The sequence below is a fragment of the Clupea harengus genome, chromosome 18, assembly GCF_900700415.2.
Source record: "Clupea harengus chromosome 18, Ch_v2.0.2, whole genome shotgun sequence".
NCBI classification, from domain to species: domain Eukaryota; kingdom Metazoa; phylum Chordata; class Actinopteri; order Clupeiformes; family Clupeidae; genus Clupea; species Clupea harengus.
The window spans coordinates 11,668,154-11,691,360 of record NC_045169.1 but is presented as its reverse complement, the minus strand read 5'-3'; the positions used below and the strand labels follow the sequence as shown (position 1 = coordinate 11,691,360).

Sequence of the window (23,207 nt, the reverse complement as noted above, 5' to 3'; positions counted from 1 at the left end):
GTCATCCCACACCATGCTCTAAAACACGCCACACACTGGCCAAACGTGGTATCACTATTGGTGAGTCATGCTTCAGGGCAAAGGGCCACCGGACCTTTTCACCACCGATCCATCTTCCTTCACAACCTCCTTTTCTACTAAATGAGGCATAAGCACTCTTCCAAAGCCCCCAGCGAAACTCAACGCCTAGAGGCAGCAGAAAAGAACAGAAATGGGCACCTCTCATGATCTCAACTCTTAAAGACATTTTTTATCAATTCAATCAAATCAATTGAACTTTACATGGAATAGAGTGTGTGTATATATATACTGTATATATATAGAGAGAGTGTATGTATATATGTAAATATATATACATATAAATATATAAATAAGAGTAGGGAGAGGGAGAGAGAGAGATATTATCAGCACATTCATCAAAAATCACTGACCTCCAATGCCATATGATTTAGACGAAGGGCAACTGGTATATATTAAAACACATACAGCGCAATGACATTTAGCCACCGACCTTTTCAAAGTCGTCTCTGGCCGAGGGTAGATCTGCCGCCAGCGAGGGGTCACCGATCTGCTTCTCCATGCGCTCGCCCTTCACCACCATAGTCTTCACAACCCGGCTGACCTTCCGCCCGTGGACATGCTCTGCCTCGAAATCTGAGGCTGTGGCTGCTCCCGGTGATGGCGGCTCAGCGACGGTCACCTGCGGGTAGATGACATGCACGGTAAATTGGTTTGGCCTCTTTTTGGTCTTTTAAATCAATTACGCTCAATTATCAATCAATTATGCGTTTACAGAGTTGTCTACTTTTCAGACAGTTTATACATACACTGAGCCAGCGGATATCCCATATTTATTGAAGATTAGCATACTCTAATGGCTTAAATAAAATACCATGAATAAATTACTTTAACTCTCTGGCCTTGGATAAGTCTGGAAAGATTTAAACTGACAATTTAGCAGCTGAAAGCCACTCTGGTAACTCTCAACTGAACACATTTATGTAGCTGAAGCACATTCCCAGTCTCATTCCTAAAGACCCAGTGAAAAGCATGTTTTCAACCTTGCTAATATCCATATGGTGTTATTTTATATAATACACGACATATTATGAGCGAATTAAGTAGTCAACACCATGGCTAAGTATTTCCACCTTGGAACTGCAGTGTACCAATGGCCGTCTCAAAAACACAGAATCAGACAGCCTGAGTTTCATACTTCACATACCTAAGGAATCAATCCTGTCAATTTCCGGGGGGTGAGGATTTACATGTCATTAAGATAAGGCTACGTCAAAACGAGAGCTATCAGAGGAGAAGCCAGGTGTAGCTAATTTGCATATGCATAGCACTGCGAATACTACATAAGGCAAAGGTATAGAGTTATATCCAAGCCATTTTCATGCCATGAGGGTTTCTTTTCTATGAAACTATGTAGGGGGTTAATTAATGCCAGGAGAGGAGCTTTAATGGTGGAGACTAACTGTGACACTCACCTCTGTCTGGTCTCCCTCACTCCGTATCACTGTCCTCTTCACCACTTTGGAGAAGCCGTCCGCATCGTCCACGGTGATGTTCTCCTGCGGTGATCCCTCAATTGTCACATCCTCCCGCTCCACTCCATCAGAAGACGTGTACTTACAAATCACTTTCCTTGTGATCTAAGGTAAACAGGTGAACATCACTTTAGGACAATCTACAGCCGTTTTAAGTGTCATGAAGGTAAATGTTGCAATTTACATCCTAACCCAGGGTGGGTTGGAAGTCCGATGTTGGAGGGCAGGAGTATTGTGTCCCCTTGTTCAATGGCATGCCAATCATGCTAAATATAGAGTCCTCTGAGATACTTCACACACAGACAAATGTAACTGTGTTCATCATGTATCATTGCCGTATGATGAAAGCAGCAAGCAGTGTTATTCCCACCTTCATTTGTGGAGCATATTTATTTACAGGTGCATTCATAAGAACATGTTTACCTTCTTCACCACCAGGTTTCCATGTTCATCAGTGTACTGCTCCTCGGTCACGGACTGGGGAGGAATCTCTGGCATCTCGTCACCCTGCAGGACAAACATACAACTCAGTCATCCTTCACAAAACACTGACAAAGTCTGAGAGGAAACCATCTAACCCGCAATTATACCTTTTGTCATAGCAGTCCATAGTGACATAACGAATGGGATATGGGATGCACAATAGGCCTACACTGTAAAAACCAGGATAACATCTTAATATTCTGAACAATTTCTATACATGGGTTGGTTGAGTCTATTTGAACCAAATGTCATAATTAGAATACTTCTCACATTTCAGTTTTTACAGTGTAAAGCCAGAAAATAATAAGTGGAAATGGAGTACCAGCATTTGTTGCCCCTGTCCTGGCCTATGGAAAATGCATTTCCTTCATAGTTAATAACCGCTTTAGAAACACGGACATTAAACCAAGGAGAGTGGCAACAAAGACAAAACTAAAAAAAAGCTAAAAAAAAACCCACCCGTGTCTCTATTAGCCCATTAAACACACACCACACAAAATCAGGCTGCAGGACCTAATCAACCCACACACATCCCAATCCTGTACCTGTATTATAACTCTGCGTCGGACCACTCTCGTGGTCAGAATTTCCTCCTCTGAACTATCGGACAGCAAACCTAGCTCCTCTGCTATCTCCTGGAGGTGTCAGAAACATTACTGGGTTTTGCTTAGAGGTTTTATTGCGCTCGATAGCAGAGCGTGTTGTATTAGCAGGGCTAGTTTGTTCAGCTACAGGCATCCAACCACAAGCACAGCATTCGTTTGGTTTGTTCCTTCTTTTCTCTTTCAGATGTGTGTGTGGGAGTAGTAGGCGTTGTGAATGCTAAATGTGAACCTCTTAATATAATGTACTATCTCCTTTGTTCTGTTGGTTTAATATCTGGTTTAACTTTTGCAAAATACTATTGTGTTATACGAATTATGACTGATTATGAAACATGGATTCATTGATGTCGATGAAGATGGAAAGAAGGCACAATGGTTCATCAAAGTCCATGCTTCAGCCTGGTACTAAAGTAGGTATGACACACATCATTAAACGCATATGAAACAACAAACCACTTCATCAAAGTCCTTCACGCCTTGTGGATTTATCAGCAAATTCAGAGTTAACTCCTACATATACCGCTGTAACGTTATAAGGATTATAACACCCCCACCACACTGCAGTTCTGTAACTGCACACTGCACACACAAGTTACGCCCATGCATTACTTTAAAATGAGCCCCAAGGCTTATTGCATCCCATGCTGCTAAGTTGGTGTTAGCAGTCGGTGGACTGCAAATGCAGGTTCAGCTCAGGTAAATGTCTCTTTGGAGGAAGCCAGGGCACAAGCCAAGGGTGCACTCATGCACACTTACCCTGCCCAGGGAATCCTCATCGTCATCATAATAATCCCCTTTTCTCGGGGGAAGCTCCTCGGCTACAGTACCTGCGTACTCATAATCCAGTTCTCCCTCTTCATCACACTCATACATCTCTTCAGGTTCTAGAACAATGGGCAATTCAAGTTCATCACTGCCCATTGATACAGGTCTCCTGCCACTCTTGGAGTAATATTGGCTGGATAGGAAGTCAAAGCTGGGAGTTCCAGGGAGTGACTCGATGTGGAAGGGTATATCAGCCCTCAGAGCCTCTGCCTCTTGCTCAGGCTCAGAGGCATCAGAGAAAGCTTGTTTGCAATCAAAAAATTCTGAGCCCTCAGAGCCCTCACTTTTGATGCTGTCAGTGTGAACCAGGCGTTGCTGAGTTGCAGGGTGCCTTCGGTTTCCCTTATTTGGATCGCATAATGCCAGAGTTTTCTCAAATTCAGAGAGGGCCTGCCTGAAACCTGTTTCAGCTGTGGCAACCATTCCTTCGGAGGCAGCATCAGTTGACAGCCCTACATCCAATGACGAGTCACTAAACACAGGAGACACTGGACTCAGATCAGCAGGGGACACCTGGCTGTGCTCTGATGGTCTCTGCCCATAGTCTGAAACCACGGCATGGTAGTCCGGTGGTACAAGTCTGTCACTGGACATTGGTGAAAACAAGTCACTGCTTCTGGGGGAAGGCATGATGAAGTACGAGGACTCGGATGTGAGGGTGTTTTGCAGAGGGGATTCTTGTAAATTGGGTGTGATTGCTCTATGGGTTTTTAATGAATCATCCTTAAAAAACTGCAGAGGCGGTGAAAATGAGAACTCAAATTGGTGGAATGTTTTCACCTCTTCGTGAGTAGCTTTGCTGGGACCAGACGATACTGACACTCTCTGATCTAAAATGGTTGAATCACTTTCACAAATGAGAGTACGATCCAAATCTAACCCCTTTGAGTATTGAGCTTTCTCAACCTGAAAAGAAATGTAAAAGTAACTTCAAACCACGTTCAAACAGATAATCACATAAAACCATTTGTCACCATCAACACAACTCCTAATATCGTGCCTGCAGAACCGTGCACTGTGTTAGTATTTGTGTATTGAAATTCAATCAGATCTCATGGAACCAAATATTATCCATGCACTCTTATAATCCAACATCTAAATTAGATTCACACACACATTCCTTGTGATTACTCCAGGGTTAGCAAGTCCAAAAAACAAAGGTGTATCTTCTTTCGAGCATTATTTCACACCTCCACACCATGAAGAGCGACGGAGCACCACGGACATGCTTGAGCTCTTACCCCCTCCTGAGGCTCTTGGACTTTAAATTCGGAAGCTCCTTGAGGTGAGACTTCATCTCTTCCTAAGTCCTGGGCTTGTAACTCTGCAGACTCTTGGCCAGCAGTCTCATCTTTCTGACCAACTTCCTTTTGTTCAGCCTTCATCTTCTTCTTTTTCCTCTCACTTGGTGCTTTAGGCTTTGTGACCATCTCCTCAACCTGTTTTGGCTTTAGTGAGCTATCAAGTGATAGCAGACATGGCTGATGGATATCCATTTTTTTGTCGTCAGATATGTCAGGGGACTGGAAAATATGCTCATACTGTCCTCTACTTTCCTCAGATGTCAAGTGACCCAGTGGCTGAGTCTCAGTTACAGTTGAGGTCTTGATAACCTCTTTTTTGTCCTCAGCAAGCGATACAATTTGACTCTGCTTATGATCTTGTTGTGTGTAAGACACTATGGACTCAGGTGACGAGGGACGGCCTACTTCTTCCTCAAATTCCATTGAATACTGGGACAGGGGCCAACCATGTTCAACAGCAGCCTCAGGTGAAGGACATCGGAACACAGTTTCAAATGGAGATGTCTGAGGTGATAAGGATCTAGAGTCGGACTCTGAGTCCTGAGGACTGGGTGAAAATGATCTGAATTCATGAGGTGGCCATGACAAATCATCCTGGTAACCATACTCTTCCTTGGTTTCAGTTGCTATGGATGTATTTGTCTTCCGTTCAGGTTTGTAACTTGCTTCAAATTCACTGACATGTACTGGTGATAGGGGTCTATACTGAGGGATTGGCGAGTCAGGAGAGAGTTGTTTGTTCTCGTTTAATGAGGATATCGACTCTAGAGATGATGCTCTGCTTTCTAAAGGTTGTACTGAGGTATTTGGTAATGCAACTGTGTGCCCGGAGATAGGAGAATCAGGAGACAATGGTCTATGTTCATCTACCGAAATCACTGACCCAGGGGATGATGTTCTACTTGCATACATTAACATGGTAGAGTCAGGCGATGAGCGATCATATTCTGAGTCAGGCGACAGAGATGTGAACTCACTCACTGTTGTCAAAGAACCTGATGTTTCAGAGATGGTCAATCTGGATGAGAAGTAATGCTCATCATTAAAATCTTCAGCAAGTCTTTGCTCAGTGGACGAATGGTGACGCGTCTCAATCCTACTGCCTATACACTCAAAAACACCGGGTTTGGGCATGAAAGTTTCTCCTTTGTACTGGGGGTCAAACACTGGGGACATTAGGTTAACTGGAACTGCCTTATGTACAAATCTATACTCAGGGACAACACAAATGGATTCATATGATGATTGAGTAAGCATTTGACTTCTCTTTGGTGTTTGCTTGGAAAGTATACTAGTTGGTAAATCCATGGGTCTATTCTCTTGGATAATCCCTTCAGAGGTTGTTAAATCAGGTTCAGGTGTGATTTGAGAGACTAGTGCATCTGTTGATGCCACTGAATCTGGTGATTTAGGTCTGTATTCAGACAATGGTAATTCTGTTGTTTGGTCAAACTCTATGTCTGAAGTTATGGATTCAGGTGAGGATGATCTGTGTCCTTTCAGTGCTATTTGATAGTCAGGCAAAGACTGCCCAAATCCGGGGACAGGGGAATCAGGTGTTAGGGGTCTGTTATCACATATGGATGTTGTTGACTCTGGGGAGGATGGCCTGTAACCACTTGCTACGATGTAAGGATCGCAAACCTCAAAATCTATATCTGACGCTAAAGATTCAGGAGTGTCTGACCTATGGGTTGATGTAGACTCAAAGAATAACTGATAATATTGTGGTACAGGGGAGTCTGGTGATAGCGATTTAAACTCATTTAGCGATGATGTGGATTCTGGTGAAGCTGCTCGAACTTCTGTTATTGCTGAATCTGGGGAGATGGGCCTATGCTCTGGTATAGAGTCAGGTGACAAAGGTCTGTCCTCAGCCTCAGTCTCTATTGACGCTGGTGACTCAGGCCTGTTTTCATAATCAAAGATATCAGAAAGTGCTGATTCATATTCTGTTTCTGATGACAAGGAATCTGGTGAAGAGGATCTATACCCATATAAGGCAACAGAATAATAGGGTGGTAAAGGTGAAGAGAATTCAGGAATTGGGGAATCAGGGCTTAACGGTCTGTTTTCACTAAAAGATAGAGTTGACTCTGGGGAAGAGGGTCTGTAGAGAGATTCTAAAGTGTCAAGGTCCAATGACTCACAGTCTAGGTCAGACATTACTGATTCTGGGGTTAGTGATCGTTGTTCTGTCACAAATGTTGTTTCAAAAAATGAGAGTGAATACTGTGGTATCGGGGAGTCTGGCGATAGCGCTTTGAACTCATTGACTGAAGCACCAGACTCTGCTGACTCTGTTCTCATGAGGAACTCAGAGAGCAATGGCTCATACTCTGTCTCTGAGATGTCTGAGCCAAGAGAAAAGGATGACATTGACCCAGGGGAAGATGACCTGTATCTTCCCATTGTGCACTCATATATTGTTGGTGCAAATTCAGGTACTGGTGAATCTGGGGACAGTTGTCTGAGTTCATTTACTGATCCTGCAGATTCTGGTGATGAAGGTCTCTCTTCAGTTGCCATGAGAATAAACTCAGTGAGGGCATACTCTATATCAGAGTCTACAGACTCTGGAGATGTAGATCTCTGCCCTGTGCTAAAGTTTGGCTCAAAGAATGAGAGTGAATACTGTGGTATGGGTGAGTCTGGTGATAATGCCTTAAACTCATTAAGTGATGCCACTGATTCTGGTGAAGAGCATCTGATATCAGTCATCATCATGGCTGAATCTGGTGACATTGGTATGTACTCTGGTATTGAATCTGGTGAAAGGGATCTGTCCTCAAGCTCCGACTCTATTGACGCTGGTGACTCAGGCCTGTTTTCATAATCAAAGATATCAGATAGTGCTGATTCATATTCTGTTTCTGATGACAAGGAATCTGGTGAAGAGGATCTATACCCATATAAGGCAACAGAATAATAGGGTGGTAATGGTGAAGAGAATTTAGGAATTGGGGAATCAGGGCTTAACGGTCTGTTTTCACTAAAAGAAAGAGTTGACTCTGGGGAAGAGGGTCTGTAGAGAGATTCTAAAGTGTCAAGGTCTAATGACTCACAGTCTAGGTCAGACATTACTGATTCTGGGGTTACTGATCGTTGTTCTGTCGCAAATGTTGTTTCAAAAAATGAGAGTGAATACTGTGGTATCGGGGAGTCGGGCGATAGCGCTTTGAACTCATTGACTGAAGCATCAGAGTCTGCTGACTCTGTTCTCATGAGGAACTCAGAGAGCAATGGCTCATACTCTGTCTCTGAGATGTCTGAGCCAAGAGAAAAGGATGACATTGACCCAGGGGAAGATGACCTGTATCTTCCCATTGTGCACTCATATATGGTTGGTGCAAATTCAGGTACTGGTGAATCTGGGGACAGTTGTCTGTGTTCATTTACTGATCCTGCAGATTCTGGTGATGAAGGTCTCTCTTCAGTGGCCATGAGAATAAACTCAGTGAGGGCATACTCTATATCAGAGTCTACAGACTCTGGAGATGTAGATCTCTGCCCTGTGCTAAAGTTTGGCTCAAAGAATGAGAGTGAATACTGTGGTATGGGTGAGTCTGGTGATAATGCCTTAAACTCATTAAGTGATGCCACTGATTCTGGTGAAGAGCATCTGATATCAGTCATCATCATGGCTGAATCTGGTGACATTGGTATGTACTCTGGTATTGAATCTGGTGAAAGGGATCTGTCCTCAAGCTCCGACTCTATTGACGCTGGTGACTCAGGCCTGTTTTCATAATCAAAGATATCAGATAGTGCTGATTCATATTCTGTTTCTGATGACAAGGAATCTGGTGAAGAGGATCTATACCCATATAAGGCAACAGAATAATAGGGTGGTAATGGTGAAGAGAATTTAGGAATTGGGGAATCAGGGCTTAACGGTCTGTTTTCACTAAAAGAAAGAGTTGACTCTGGGGAAGAGGGTCTGTAGAGAGATTCTAAAGTGTCAAGGTCTAATGACTCACAGTCTAGGTCAGACATTACTGATTCTGGGGTTACTGATCGTTGTTCTGTCGCAAATGTTGTTTCAAAAAATGAGAGTGAATACTGTGGTATCGGGGAGTCGGGCGATAGCGCTTTGAACTCATTGACTGAAGCATCAGAGTCTGCTGACTCTGTTCTCATGAGGAACTCAGAGAGCAATGGCTCATACTCTGTCTCTGAGATGTCTGAGCCAAGAGAAAAGGATGACATTGACCCAGGGGAAGATGACCTGTATCTTCCCATTGTGCACTCATATATGGTTGGTGCAAATTCAGGTACTGGTGAATCTGGGGACAGTTGTCTGTGTTCATTTACTGATCCTGCAGATTCTGGTGATGAAGGTCTCTCTTCAGTGGCCATGAGAATAAACTCAGTGAGGGCATACTCTATATCAGAGTCTACAGACTCTGGAGATGTAGATCTCTGCCCTGTGCTAAAGTTTGGCTCAAAGAATGAGAGTGAATACTGTGGTATGGGTGAGTCTGGTGATAATGCCTTAAACTCATTAAGTGATGCCACTGATTCTGGTGAAGAGCATCTGATATCAGTCATCACCATGGCTGAATCTGGGGACATTGGTATGTACTCTGGTATTGAATCTGGTGAAAGGGATCTGTCCTCAAGCTCTGACGTGATAGATTCAGGAGATTCAGGTCTTTGCTCCAACTCATGGAGCTCAGAAAACAACGGTGCATATTCCTCATCTGATATATAAGATACTGGTGTGCATGACCTGTACCCTGTCGATGGTGCAATGATGTCTAGCAGTAACCGTGTAAACTCTGGAATGGGTGAATCTGGAGAGAGTGCTCTGCTGTCATTTACAGATGCTATGGAGTCTGGAGATGAGGGTCTCTCTTCTGTAGCCATAAGAAGGAAGTCAGAAAATCCATATTCTAAATCAGATCCCACAGACTGTGGTGACTGTGATCTTGAGCCCACAGGATATCCTGCAAAATCAAAGAATGGCTGCATATACTGTGGTATGGGGGAGTCTGGCGATAGCTCTTTGAACTCATTGACTGAAGCATCAGAGTCTGCTGAGGATGTTCTCATGAGGAACTCAGACAGCAATGGCTCATACTCTGTTTCTGAGATGTCTGAGCCAAGAGAAAAGGACGACATTGACCCAGGGGAAGATGACCTGTATCTTCCCATTGTGGACTCATATATTGTTGGTGCAAATTCAGGTACTGGTGAATCTGGGGACAGTTGTCTGTGTTCATTTACAGATCCTGCAGATTCTGGTGATGAAGGTCTTTCTTCAGTGGCCATGAGAATAAACTCAGTGAGGGCATACTCTATATCAGAGTCTACAGACTCTGGAGATGTAGATCTTTGCCTTGTGCTAAAGTTTGGCTCAAAGAATGAGAGTGAATACTGAGGTATGGGTGAGTCTGGTGATAATGCCTTAAACTCATCAAGGGATGCCACTGATTCTGGAGACGATGCTCTGGGATCTCTCATCACCATGGCCAAGTCTGGTGAGAGAGGTCTATACTCTGGTATAGAGTCTGGGGACAGATTTCGGTCCTCTGTTTCTGACACAATCGATTCAGGGGATTCTGGCCTTTTCTGAGGGTCTAATCCCTCTCCGAGCTGTAGTTCATAGTCTATGTCTGAGATGTCTGATTCGGGAGAAGACGACCTATGTGCCAGCAGGGAAACTGACATTTCAAAATGCAGATGATGTGAGTACTCTGGAATGGGTGATTCAGGCGAGAGGGGTCTGTGGTCATTTACAGATGCGACTGACTCTGGAGATGAAGGTCTTTGATCAGAAACCCTGGAAGTTACAAATAGTTCAATTTCTGCATCAGACAATTCTGATTCAGGTGATTCTGATCTGTACCCTGCTAAGAAAGCGGCTGAATCAACGTAGGAAGGGAACTGTGGTATGGGTGAGTCTGCCGATAAGGACTCATTCAGTGATGTTTCTGATTCAGGTGATGAGGTTCTGGGATCTGATAGCATTTGCATAGCTGATTTGGGAGAGACTGGCCTATACTCAGGTATTGAATCGGGTGATAAACCTCTCTCTTTTTCCAGTTCTGACTCTACCAGCTCAGGGGATTCAGGCCTTTGAGACTTAAAGTCAGGTTTTGAAGCCAGTGAAGATACATTATTACCTAGAGGGGACACCCCTTCATTGTTGTCTGCCATACCTGGTCGAGTTTGAAGTGCACTAGCCTGTGATACAGAGAGTGCTTCAGAGAACTCTCTGTAGTCAATCTCTAGTCTGTGCCCAGTTACTTCGAAAGTACCAGTTTTATCACAAAATGTCTCTCCTTTATATTGTGGGTCATACACATGAGCTATGTAATCTGGAAGAACTGCTTTATAAACAAGTTCGAATTCAGGCACCAATCTGGTATATTTGCGTATTGTTAGCTCAGATGCAGTTGATGTAGTTGATGATGGCTCTTCACGATTTTCCGATTCTGAAGAGTCTACTGATTTTGTATCAGCATCTGTTTTACTGATTTCACTATGTCCAGCAACTTCTAAGTGTTTATCTTTTTCTATGACTACTGTTTCTTTTGTTGCTTCTGTTTCATGTGTTACTTCATCTTTATCTGCTGTTTTAGATTCCACCATCTCAGGTGTAGTTACGGATTTAGTCTTTGAACCTTTTTTAGTTCCCTTCTTTCGTGTTTGTGGAGTGGGACTTTGCACAGTACCTGGTTTGGTTGACTCCTCTGTTACAGTCTTTTCAGATGTTACAGTTAAACCTGTGTCATATTTCTTCTTTGGGGGTTCTCTTATTGCACAGACCAGTTCTAACTGCACAGGACTACATTCAAGCAACTCTGGCGAAGATACCAAAGTCGGTTTAGAGTCGGCTACTACTGGTGATTCTGCTTTGGGGACAGCGGCAAAGAAATGAGGAGTGTCAGATGATACAGACACAGGTGATCCAAAAGATCGTTCATCGTATGAGCCAGATTCAGGGAGGTGCTGTCTAATTTCTGGAATCGGGGAGTCAGGTAAGGGGGATCTGAGTTCATTAACAGAGGTGATTGACACAGGTGACTCGGGTCTTTGTTCAGAGGCAAAGGTGAGGACGGTCCATGGCTCGTTTTCATCTGCCTCCGAGGTCAGTGAATCAGGAGACAAAGGAGACAACCTATACTGCGTCTCTGAGTATTCCAAAAGTGATACTTCGAACTGGGGAATAGGTGAGTCTGGGGATAACTGCCGGTGTTCATTGATGGAAACATTTGATTCTGGTGAGGAGGGTCTACCTACCAAATCTAATGCTGAGGGTGCCACTAGTTCCCACTCCCACTCTGATTCTGTTGATTCTGGTGTTCCTGACCTTTCACCATCAACTGCACTGATGAATTCATGCACTGTCACAGCAAAATGAGGCACTGGTGAGTCTGGAGGCAGTCTGGTATATTCATTTATAGATATTATGGATTCTGGGGATGATGGCCTTACTCCAGACATGTAGTCCTCTGGGGACATTGGTCTGTACTCTGTGCTATCTGTGCTTAGCTCAGGAGAGGATGTTATTTCCTGAGTCTCAAAAAGAAATGAGTCTGGTGTCACTGATCGCCAGTCAAGAAAAGACCCTGGTGAAACAGGTCTTAATGTGTCAGGCACCATCAAATGAGAAGCTCCCACCCTGAGCTCAGAATCTGACTGTATACTCAGTCCTGCTGAAAAGAACTGACCAGACTCTGCAAAGCATGCAGTTAAGTCTGATAAATCATAGTCAATCACTGGAGGTAGAGGGGTAGGTGGCCTGAAGTCAGGTATGGGAGAGTCAGCTGTAAGTTGACTCTCACTGGTAAGTGATGTCACAGACTCAGGTGAAGAGGTTCTGTAATAAGGAAGTGAGACCGAGCCAAGGGATTCTCGTCTATAGTCAGGTATGGGGGAATCGGGGGAGAGTGGCCTGTTCTCGTCAAACGACACTACCAATTCGGGTGAAGATGTTCTTTCCTCTGGCAAAGATATTTCAAAGTCAGCAGTGTTTTCAGATTCTGTGTATGATGTTATAAGCTCTATCAGAGCTCTATAATTTTCAGCTGTTTCTGTTACAGTGATTGTAGGTTTCTGCTGGGTTATGGGTATTGATACTTCATATCTGAATGCCGCACCTGGTGGGGTAGGTGACACTGATCTATAATCAATTTGTTTGGGAACTGATTGCTCAGCCATCTCATCACTTGACATCTGATACACTGTAGAAAGCATTTCTGGCGATTCATCCACATCAACCAGACAAATTGTGGGCAACTCCATGGAAGAGGATGTTGCTTGCAGTGAGTAAACTTGTGGCTCATTCTCCACTACAGATTCAGGTGGGCTTGCAGGTTTAACTTGGATCTCTGGTGTCACAATTACTAGGTCACTGACATCACTCTCATGAGATGAGGATGACAACTCACTTGCATATTCATTGATGGCAGTGAGGGCTTTGCCTTCCTCACCTGGAATTAACGACATACATTTATCTTCATTCACTTCCTCTTTCCTGTCTTTCTCTGACTGTGGAACATTTATTTCCTCCAGTTCATCCTTGCTGATGAACTCAAATTCAGTGCCATAAAGGACTTTGTAGAATCTCTCTGAAATCTCCTCAATGTGCTGTTTGGTGTAAACCTCCCTCTCAGTGACTTGGGAACTGACTGCCTCTGTAGTGGCTTCATGTGATGACCGTGCTGGAACTTGACTGGACGGGTTCTCACTGGATGGTGGGGTCATGGTGATCACGGTGGTAGAAACAAAGCCTGGCACAATATCATCTCTCAGGTACTTGGACAGTTCACTGAAGTCTGTCTCAGCGTTTTCGGACTCCAACAGGGTGTCTTCAAAATCAGTGACAGTGACACCTTTATACTTATGGCTCAGATGCCGAGATTTGGTTGAATCATGACATTGGCCTTCAGGAGTGGTTGAGGCTAGATTCGGCACACCTGCTGTTGCACCTGACTCTGCACCTAACTCTGCACCTAACTCCTGAGGAGCATCTACAGCTGTGGGGGAAGGCTCTGGGGTAGAGTGTTGGGAGACAGCTGCTCCTTTATAGACTGGATCGAGAACATGAGATTGCAGCCTCCAGGGAACAGCTTTGTACAGAGTGAACAAAGGACTTACACATTTGACAGTGCCTAGGTGTCCAGATCCAGGCATTGTTGTAACTCCAAATTCCCTATGAAGAAAGCAGAAATAGTACTCCACCATTAGATATCTTTATATATTGTATTCCATTTACAGAGAAAAACTATGACACTGGGAAACCATTCTACATCTTATATGGAGGGGTAACAAACTGTCCAACTAACAGTTTTAGTTACTTACAGAGCGTCTTGGTCTGTTTTCAGGTCGGCTTGCACTTTCTCTTTCTGCGTGTGTCTCAGGAGGTCTGTCACGGATACGTCAGCGTCTGCCCGTGCTGATGCGTCATGAAGAGAGGACAGGCTGGAAGAGAGATCCTCAGTCGACACCACTGGGGGCTGCAGACCAGACCCTGGTTTCAGCATGGCAGCCTCCGTCCGTCTCCCTGGCCTTGGACTGTCAATGTCTTCATGGAGGGCAGAGAATCCTTTACAAAGAGATTTATATAGCCTTTTTAGTCTTCTATACCACACAGTATAAGAAAATAAACTGAAACTCTTTGCTTTCTGTATATATATATATATATATATATATATATATATATATTATAATTGCATTATTATTATGTATTATAAAAAAGTGTTATGGAAAATATGAAAATGAGTGATCATTTGTTATGTAGGCCACATGAAAATGCATGGGAAAGATTCAGATTCAATTCTGTAGATAAGATGTTGAATGTTGAATGCTTGAATAGATAAGTAGATGTACATTTAGGTCTACATGTTTCCTATTATTTACCTTCACTGTGATCAAGTGATATGGTATGCTCTATTTCTGCATAGGTGTGTGATGACTCCGTACTGGACTTGATAATCTTTGTTTCGATGAGATGCACAATGTCCATACGATTTATCTTGGTTAGTTTCTTGATCAAAACGGTCTCTGTAACATGAATATTAACAGTGTAATTGCAATGTAAAGCATAATTGCATAATATAATAAAATATAATATAGAATAAATGTATTTCTATATTATTTGTAAAGACATTGAGTATCACTAAACACTAATTGGCAGTACTTGCTAATACTACCAGCATACCTGTAGCATTCTTGCTCTCCCTTTCAGTCCAATATCTAATTAGGGCGTGACTTTGGTCTTGAAGTGAATTTGGGTTCTCAGTTCTTATTTGATGAATGTGCTCTTCACTAAACTCCAACTCACGGGCCAATTCTGCACAAATGAGAATGAAAACAAACATTGTAAACTGCTGAGATGTTCAAAAATGCTTGACCCCCTGGGAAATGTAATCCACATGCTGTATATGCCAACACGTTTGTATACAGTAATTAGTAGTGCCTTCAATGTTCGCTTACCCGTCCAGCTGAAGCCAAGGTGGTCGGCAATGACTGCCAACCGTGACTCTTTCCTCTCTGCCTCCTCCTGTAGATCTACTGAAAATGCCATCAAAACAGCCGTCAACGAAGGCCCATATCAAAAAAGCTAAACAGTTACACCTACTATGGGGATGGAAGGAAATGTGCGCACCATTTTCAATTCAAGTAGGTCAGGAAAAAATCCCTTGTACACAGATTTGAACTTTTTTACTGGTTTTCTCCTGTATCTACACATGGTGTACCTCCACTGTTGCTCGTTAAAACATCAACCATGTCAACCTTCCTGTCTATTTCAATATAGCAGGCCGTGTGAGGTAATCATTTAATGGCACTAATATAAGATTAGTCCTAAACCATGTAGTAATAATTCATCATAAAACGCCCATACAGTTTATTTAAGTACTGTACTGTACTGACTAAAGTTGCTCCTGTTTGGATCTACTTGAAAATCTATCTTTGGATCTACTTTGGATCTCCAATAAAAAGGATTCACCACTAACAGTAATTTAACTGTGGAGGAAATAGCCTTTAAATGAAAAGGATTCACCACTAACAGTCATTTAACTGTGGATGAAATAGCCTTTAAATCAATCTTGAGATTTTCAAGACACACACACAGAGGAAGAGAGACACAAGCACAAACACAGCCAGAACAACACAGAAGCAACCACAGAAAGTTGAAGCCTTAGCTACATGACAGAGAGGTCATGACCTTCAGCGCTAGCGAGGTGAGGCGGAAGACAGAGAGAATGGGCCCCGTGAGAAGGGGGGATACCTTGACTTTGGGCTTGGGCTTTATCGTCTGGGATTCTTTCCATCTGCGTCTCGATGGAGTCATCCCAGCGCGGCCTAATGACAAAGACGCCTTCAGGAAGTGGCAAGTGTATGTCAGGGAAAGCATCCACCTCTATGACAGAGGTGTCTATGGTGCTGCTCTCGTCATCGGACATGGAGGCCGTCTCCAGCTCTTCTGCTTTCTGATTCTCCCTCTCTGCTTGTGCCAATCTCTCTACAACTTTTGCTGCCTCGTCGCTTATCTCTGCAAAAAACTCTAATGACTGCTTGGGAGACTCTTGGGGATGCTCTTTTTTGGTCTCTTTGACTGGTGTAGATGTATGTACTGGCTTGCCTCTAACTGGCAGTCTGGACTGAAATGTCTTGGGTTTGGTGGATGATTCATTACTAGTTGGGCGACCCTGGTCCTTTTTTGTTGGCTTTTTAGTCAAGTCACTCTCAACGGAGCGCGCGGTTGAGGATGACTTCTTGATTCTGGCACCAGTGGAGGGACCTGTATCTGTGTCAGATTTTCTCCTAGTTTCAGGTTTTGATGGCAACTTTGACTTTTTGTCCTTGAGTGATTCAGCTCGCCTGACTGATGACTCTGATGCACTATCAGACTTTACAGAGCTAGCCTTAACTGGTATTCTTGATTTTGGGCCCTCAGCTGAAGGAGTGTCTTTTCTTACGGCAGCAACTACTTTCCCTGAGCTAGATTTGGATGGACCCGTTGATAACTTTTCACTACTCGGGGAAGGGGTGGGCTTTTCAGGAGTTTTAGGGATTTCAATAACTGAGTGCTGATCCTCTGGGGAGGAATCAGAGGATTCTTGATCCTGTTGGGAATACACTGATCTAGTTACTGTGGTGACCGCTGTCTGAACATTGGCAATAACAGGATCGGGGGAACTGAGATCAACTGCTACAAGGGTTTCCTCAGCAACCTTTTCAAACTTGGGTTCTACTACCTCGGGCGTGGTTGCATCTGTCTTTGATGTTTTTGTTGATATAGACAAGCCCATTTTGATAGGGATTCTAGATTTTGAGGCATCTGACTTAGACCCTGCCTGATCGTCGTCTACTGAAGAAGGCTGAGAAGAATCAGTAGTGTCCGTAGATGGTTTCTCTTCCTCTTCTGGTTTTATTTGTAGGGTTAAGTTGATACCAACCTCAGTCTCTGTTTCAGTGGGCTCTGCTGCAGCCTCTTCTCTCGCTTCCTCTGCAATTGCCTCCTCAATGGGCTGTTCTCCTAACTGAAAGAAAGCAAAACCTTCCTCCTCATAGCTCCTTTTGGTCATGTCAATAGCACCGCTTCTGGTCATCTCAAAAAGCTTGCCTTCTTGAAAAAGAAAAGGATTTGGTTCACTTGTAGGTGTTCCATCTTCTGTCGGTGTCCTGGTGTCTGGTGTTGCTGCCTGGGATTGCCGATCCACTGCCAGGTTAAGGATTTTTTGCTCTTCTTCATTTACCCTGGCTTCAAACGCATCGTCATCCTCCCGCACTGTGCTCCAGTGGTCCATTTCTGATCTTGCTGTGACCCCCTTTGACTCAGTTTTTGGACGTTCCTCCTCTTCCTCATAGTCATCGGTATCATCATAAATGCATACTTCTGATTTGAATGTTTCCCCCCCTTGTCCAACAACCATGGGAGCTGTGAGGGCATCCACCCTATCTACACCTACGTCAGATGCCCCTGAATGTTTCATGTGATCACCCTTCACCTCATCTGTTATATTTTTCTCTGCTTGGCATGGTGCTTTAGCACTGTCACGCTCAAGAAGATCTGTCACCCTTACTACTCCTCTGTCGTCATCATCATCTTTACTTTCTCTTGATTTTCTCAAAGACTCTTCCTTTTGTTCATCTGTTATATTAGCAGCCCCCTCAGATGAGGATGGAGTCGCTGCTTTATCTCCTCCTACCTCAAGGGACTGTGCTACCTGAGGAGGTTCAGTGCAAGCATTGGTAGGGAGAGATCCCTGAGCTTTTGTGATGTTTTCATCTGAGACAGACTGAGGTCCCCCCCCAACTGCTATGGCTGATGCCGTTGCACTGTGGGTGTCCTTTTGGTGAACGTCTTCAGCCTTTACACCTGCTGAAAAAGGAGAGGGAGGTTGTACTTTAATATCGGGTTCAACACACGGAGCTACCACTGAGCCCAGTATGGGATCAGTGTGCTCAGGGTCATCCCCTGATGGTGTCTGATCTTTGGACACTAGTCCAATCTGTTTGATTCTGTCATGTCCTGCTTCAGACACTACCGCTGACTGAGCGGATCTGATATCTTTTGTATTGTCCTTTTTGTCTCTCGCATCCTGATCCATTTCATCGAATGTTTTTATTTTGGCAGCCATTTTAAACATTTCTTCCTCAGGTGTGAATTTCCTTTGAGTCTCGCCACTCTCGGCCTCATATTCCTCTGCCTCCTCAGGAATGGGTGGGTTTAGGGGAACAGAAAGGGTCATGGGATCAGGGGTTTTGGGGTTCACCTCATAACTTACCTCTTCAGAACTTGGGGTGTCAGGGGAGAGGGGGCTCTTACCCGAACTTTCCATCTGGGACGTCTTTTCAGAACTGTCATCCTCGGCACTGGTTTCCTGGTCTCTGAGGAGTCTACTACGCAAATTGTCTAGGGGGAAGTCAGGGGCTTTGGAGGGTAGCTCTTGCCTTGCTGTCACACTGGGTTCATCTACCACAGGAGGGAAAGCCAGGTTGTTTTTCTGCTCTATGGGGCTGCTCTCTAAGGAGTCACGACAGGGGGATTCCTTAGTTGGGCTGGGCTCAATGGAGTCTGGAGTTTTATGGGAAGAGTTATCGTCCATGTTGGGACTAGTCTCTAAAGAGTCTTTGTGACTAAAGGTCAAAGAGTCATCGGCTACGGGGCTGAGAGAGTCTGACTCCCGATGTTTGAGAGGCAGATTTAGGCTATTCTGACGTGTGGGTGCCCTTGTGGCCAAAGTTTCAGCATAAGCTGATCCTGGATGACCATCAGGGGATTCCTCATCACTCAGAAAACCTTCTATGGTTTCTGAACCCATCTTTGTAAGCTTTCGAGATTTTGGCGGTTTGGCTGATGCACTGACAATCTCCTTAGCAATAGGGGCTTTTTCATCCCCAAATTGAACTGCCTTGACCTTTGGAGTGGACTTGGACTCACTTGTGCCCGAAGAAGCAGAGTCTTCTGCAGATGCCCCAGACTTGTCGTTGGAGGGATGTTGTGTCACTGGCTTGGTTTTCTCATCAAGTTTAACTGGGATGGCCGAGGCACCTTTCTTTGTGGTCTGCAAGGGCTCGTCACTTTTTTGAAGAAACACAGAGGGGCTGTCTGGGCTTGTGTGTGGAGTTTCAGCCAGGCCCTCGTGTTTGTTACTCTCCTCGGAGCTCATATGTTGATCTCCAGAGCTCGGACTGGCACTTGGAGACTCTGCTACACCCTCGTGTTTGAGGCTATCAGGACTGTCCTCCATCGCACCATTCTCAATTGCACTGTCAGGCAGGAATTCACGTGTGACTTTACTCAGTTCAGGGGGAGGCACAGTAGACATCGAGGGCCCTGCAGTTAAAGCGGATGATGAGCTTGCACTATGTGTGGCTGGTGTTTTAAACTGCTGGTACTGAGCATTGTCCTCGAGTTCAGCTTTTATTTCTGAGCTAAAGTCACCTGAATGCTTTCTGTTAGGGCTAATTTGAAGGTCACTATCCCTTTGTTGTGCATCTGGAGGTAAAGAATCCAGGGATACTTCTCGTCCCAGTGGAAAACCTGACCCAACTTGTTTGGTGGCAGACTTAGCTTGTGTTTCTAATGATTCTGTTTGTGGTGTTTCTGTTTTAGTACTAGATGATGATTTTAGCTCAAAGAGCCCAGACTTTCTTTTTGAAGGGTCTTGCCCTGTCTGAAAAGCTACCATTAGTTCTTTTACTGACATAGTCTCTTCAAGCTTTTCTGGCTCAGATTTTGGAGACTTGGGTGTGGCCTGCTGTTTTTTGGGTGTCTCTGTGGGTGTCTCTTTGGGTGCCGTGGATGGTTTGCTGTCCTTACCTCCTAGTGTAGGTTTACTAACAGTTTGCTGCCTACGCTGTTTTTGCTCAGCCTCAACCTTTTGTTGAAGGGCTTTTACTTTGTCTTTAATGGACCCTATTGGTGTCTCTTCAACTACAGGTGAAACAGGGGATTTCTTTTGGGAGACAGGGGCACTAAGATGACTGTCTCCCTCCTGAGCCCTCCCCTTATGTGCCTTGTCAGTGTCTTTTTTAGGGACAGAAGTACTGGGCTCTTCTGTGTGAGTTTGTGGGCCTTTCCGTCTAGTTGGTTTCTTTACTTCTGCAACAGGGATTTTAGTATCTTTCTTTGCTGTGGGGATGGCTGACGGTTTGGTGCCTTTGTGCAGCTTTTCTTGTTTTGCTCCCTCTGATGGTTTAGCAGAGGCCTCAGGCAAATCCAGGAGATACTCCTTTGGGTCACCGGTTAAGTGTGGGACAATGCCCGACAGATCTGCCACGCCTTTTGGTCTCGGAGCTCCCCGGTTGGCACGACCCTCCCGCATGACAGGTTCTTGTGGCTGGAGGACAGACATCTTTTTGGCCTCTTCAATTTCACTATCTGAAAGAAGCACCCATTCCTCATCTTGTTTTGGTGGGCAACTATCTGCCCTTGCAGATGCTGCGGCCAGTTCACCCTCATAAGTCCCACTGCGAAGAATCTCGCCGACTTTCTCCAAGTCCTCTTTGACTTTTTCCATTATCTCGAAAGGCTCGCCCGACAACTCCTCTAACCCCTTTTCAAGACCTCTCCCCTCGAGGGAAGTTGATTTGTCTGTTGAGTCCGTGGTCAAAATGGCGGTCATTTTTATCAAGTCTTGTTTCATCTCTGACACCTCGTAGAGCAAGTCGGGACTCGCAAGCGCAGGGGAGTCCCTGATCAAATGTGTTTTCAGGGTGGATGTCTCAGTAGAGGTTTCTTCATCATCTTCCGTTTTGAAAGAGACATTTAAGGAGTAAACAAAATCAAAATTGAAATCAAAGGGAACAGAGATTTGAAAATTGTGATCAGGACAGGAACAGTACAAGGTTTCAGGGATCACATCAGGACAATCAGGAAACAACAGTGAAGGAAGGCATAAGGTATCAAGGCATAGACGTTTTTGGATCGAAAGGACTTGAGGAGCAAATATGACCGCAAAGCAAACTCAAACTAAACTTTAAAACACGGGATAGGAAAGGAATTACGCAGGAAATAACTTGCTTATACACACCCACAACAGCACATTCATACGCGTAACAGCAAAAAACAAGAGCCCAACTAAAAGAGACATGAATTGATGACAACAAAAAGACAAGGAATCAACAAGACAAGGAAACGGGGGACACATACACTGGAAAAGCAACATGTAAGCAGACATCTCAAGATTGTTCGAGAAGTAAATTCTCTCTACAAAGAAAGAAAGAGACAGAAAGAGGCAGAGAAAGAGAGAGAAAGAAAACGTTTAATGTTTTCCTCAAAAAAAAAAAAGAAAGCCAGTGAAGTAAGCCTAAAAAAATGGTTGAATGCAAGTCTGTACACCTCTGTATAGACACGTAATGGTTGATGGCAAAATGTATCAAATAAAAAAAGGTATACAAATATATGCTTGTAATCAAATTATGAATTGATTCTTCCTTTCAGGGGACCAATGGCCAAATCAACATCAGACAACTCAAATGAATTGTTGTGGTATAAATAACTTGTGAAATACAATGTAAAAACAAATGCAAATCAGAAAAATTGCAGTAACAGTGAATTGGCATAAATCAAATGTGAGTGGGATTAGCAAAAAAGTAAATGTTAAGCAGACATGAATATAAGGTATGCCCACACACTTTCGACATGCATTCTAGTACACACATACACGTGCACAGGAACATGTATACATCATCTCCACTGTCTCCTTCTTCCCTTCGCTGACAGACAAACACAGGCATAGCCACAAATAGAGTACACACACACACACACACACATACACACCCACATGCACACACGCACACACACACACACACACACACACACACACACACACACACACACACACACACACACATACACACCCACATGCACACACACACACACACACCCACATGCACACGCATACGCACACGCACACGCACACACACACACACACACACACACACACACACACACACACACACACACGGAATATGTAAGCAAAGTTATTTCCATGCAAAGCAAAAGGGGTATTACTGACATGCAGCCTCAGGTGAAAGGTGTCATCAGTTTCAAGCACGACACAAGACTGCTGACAGGGGAGGTCAGGTTCTCAAACGTACAGCTCATGACATTGAATAGTATGGTGAAATATTCAAACCATATTCTACTGAATGTCTACACATCAAAGTGCACATGCTTATTACCATTCACACCCTATGGGAAGGTAGAGATTTCCAGTCCAAATACTGTACATGCATAATCACTTTTAACGTGAAGTGCCTGAATTATGCTTGTTTTAATGGCATAATTTGTGAAATCACTGTTAAATTTAAACAAAAATATTTGAAAGGGCTAAATATTCATGTGTGAAAAGTTGAATAAATCGGAGACGATTGCTCTCACACATGAATACAATAGATATTCACTGGAGGCACAAGGTTTCACAGACAAGGGGAAGAATGGGACCAGGGATCACAACACATCAGTTTGCTTTGCAGTTTTGTATACATTACCATGAAATGTCTGTAAGGATCTAATTGGGACTGCCATGAATGCAAGTCTCTTTTGGAGCTCATGAACATGGTATTGGCTTTTTGAAAACTGGCGCTAAGTGAAGAAACTGAAAAGGCCAATAACATCGGAATACACATAACCTTCACTGGTGAGGTAGTGTTTGATTTCTTTGTAGCTCCTTGTTATGCTTACATATACGTTGACCACCAAATTGAATTTCAAGCATTTACACAACCACTTAGCCTGCAGGGATGCACCACTAGGATATAGGCAGCCTAAGCCGTTAACACTCATCATTGGAAAACATTTATTATTACTAATACCAACACATGCTTTAGGATTATGGGTCAGTGCATTGTTATCATGCAGTCAGTTTTCTTTACAATATCTTGAGTTTTTGTCTACAATAAAATGAATACTGAGAATTAAAAAGAGACATTCTGAAATCTTACATTTTCCTTGCGATCGGTTGGTCTGT

The 23,207-nt window shown here is 43.9% G+C and overlaps 1 protein-coding gene across 1 annotated transcript in view; it reads right to left on the bottom strand.

Annotated features, from left to right (window-relative positions):
* Nucleotides 1-23,207, bottom strand: part of LOC105907238 — a 95,504-nt gene that overhangs the window by 3,908 nt on the left and 68,389 nt on the right. The window contains exons 35-47 of the mRNA XM_031585544.2: nt 23,182-23,203; nt 15,217-15,294; nt 14,942-15,073; nt 14,641-14,784; nt 14,083-14,326; nt 13,879-13,933; nt 4,708-13,575; nt 3,398-4,372; nt 2,582-2,671; nt 1,977-2,060; nt 1,494-1,658; nt 512-700; nt 95-186 (exon numbers count right to left, since the gene is read on the bottom strand). Of these exons, the coding sequence (XP_031441404.1) occupies nt 95-186; nt 512-700; nt 1,494-1,658; nt 1,977-2,060; nt 2,582-2,671; nt 3,398-4,372; nt 4,708-13,575; nt 13,879-13,933; nt 14,083-14,326; nt 14,641-14,784; nt 14,942-15,073; nt 15,217-15,294; nt 23,182-23,203 (11,138 nt within the window). The remainder of the gene's footprint in view (nt 1-94; nt 187-511; nt 701-1,493; nt 1,659-1,976; nt 2,061-2,581; nt 2,672-3,397; nt 4,373-4,707; nt 13,576-13,878; nt 13,934-14,082; nt 14,327-14,640; nt 14,785-14,941; nt 15,074-15,216; nt 15,295-23,181; nt 23,204-23,207) is intronic.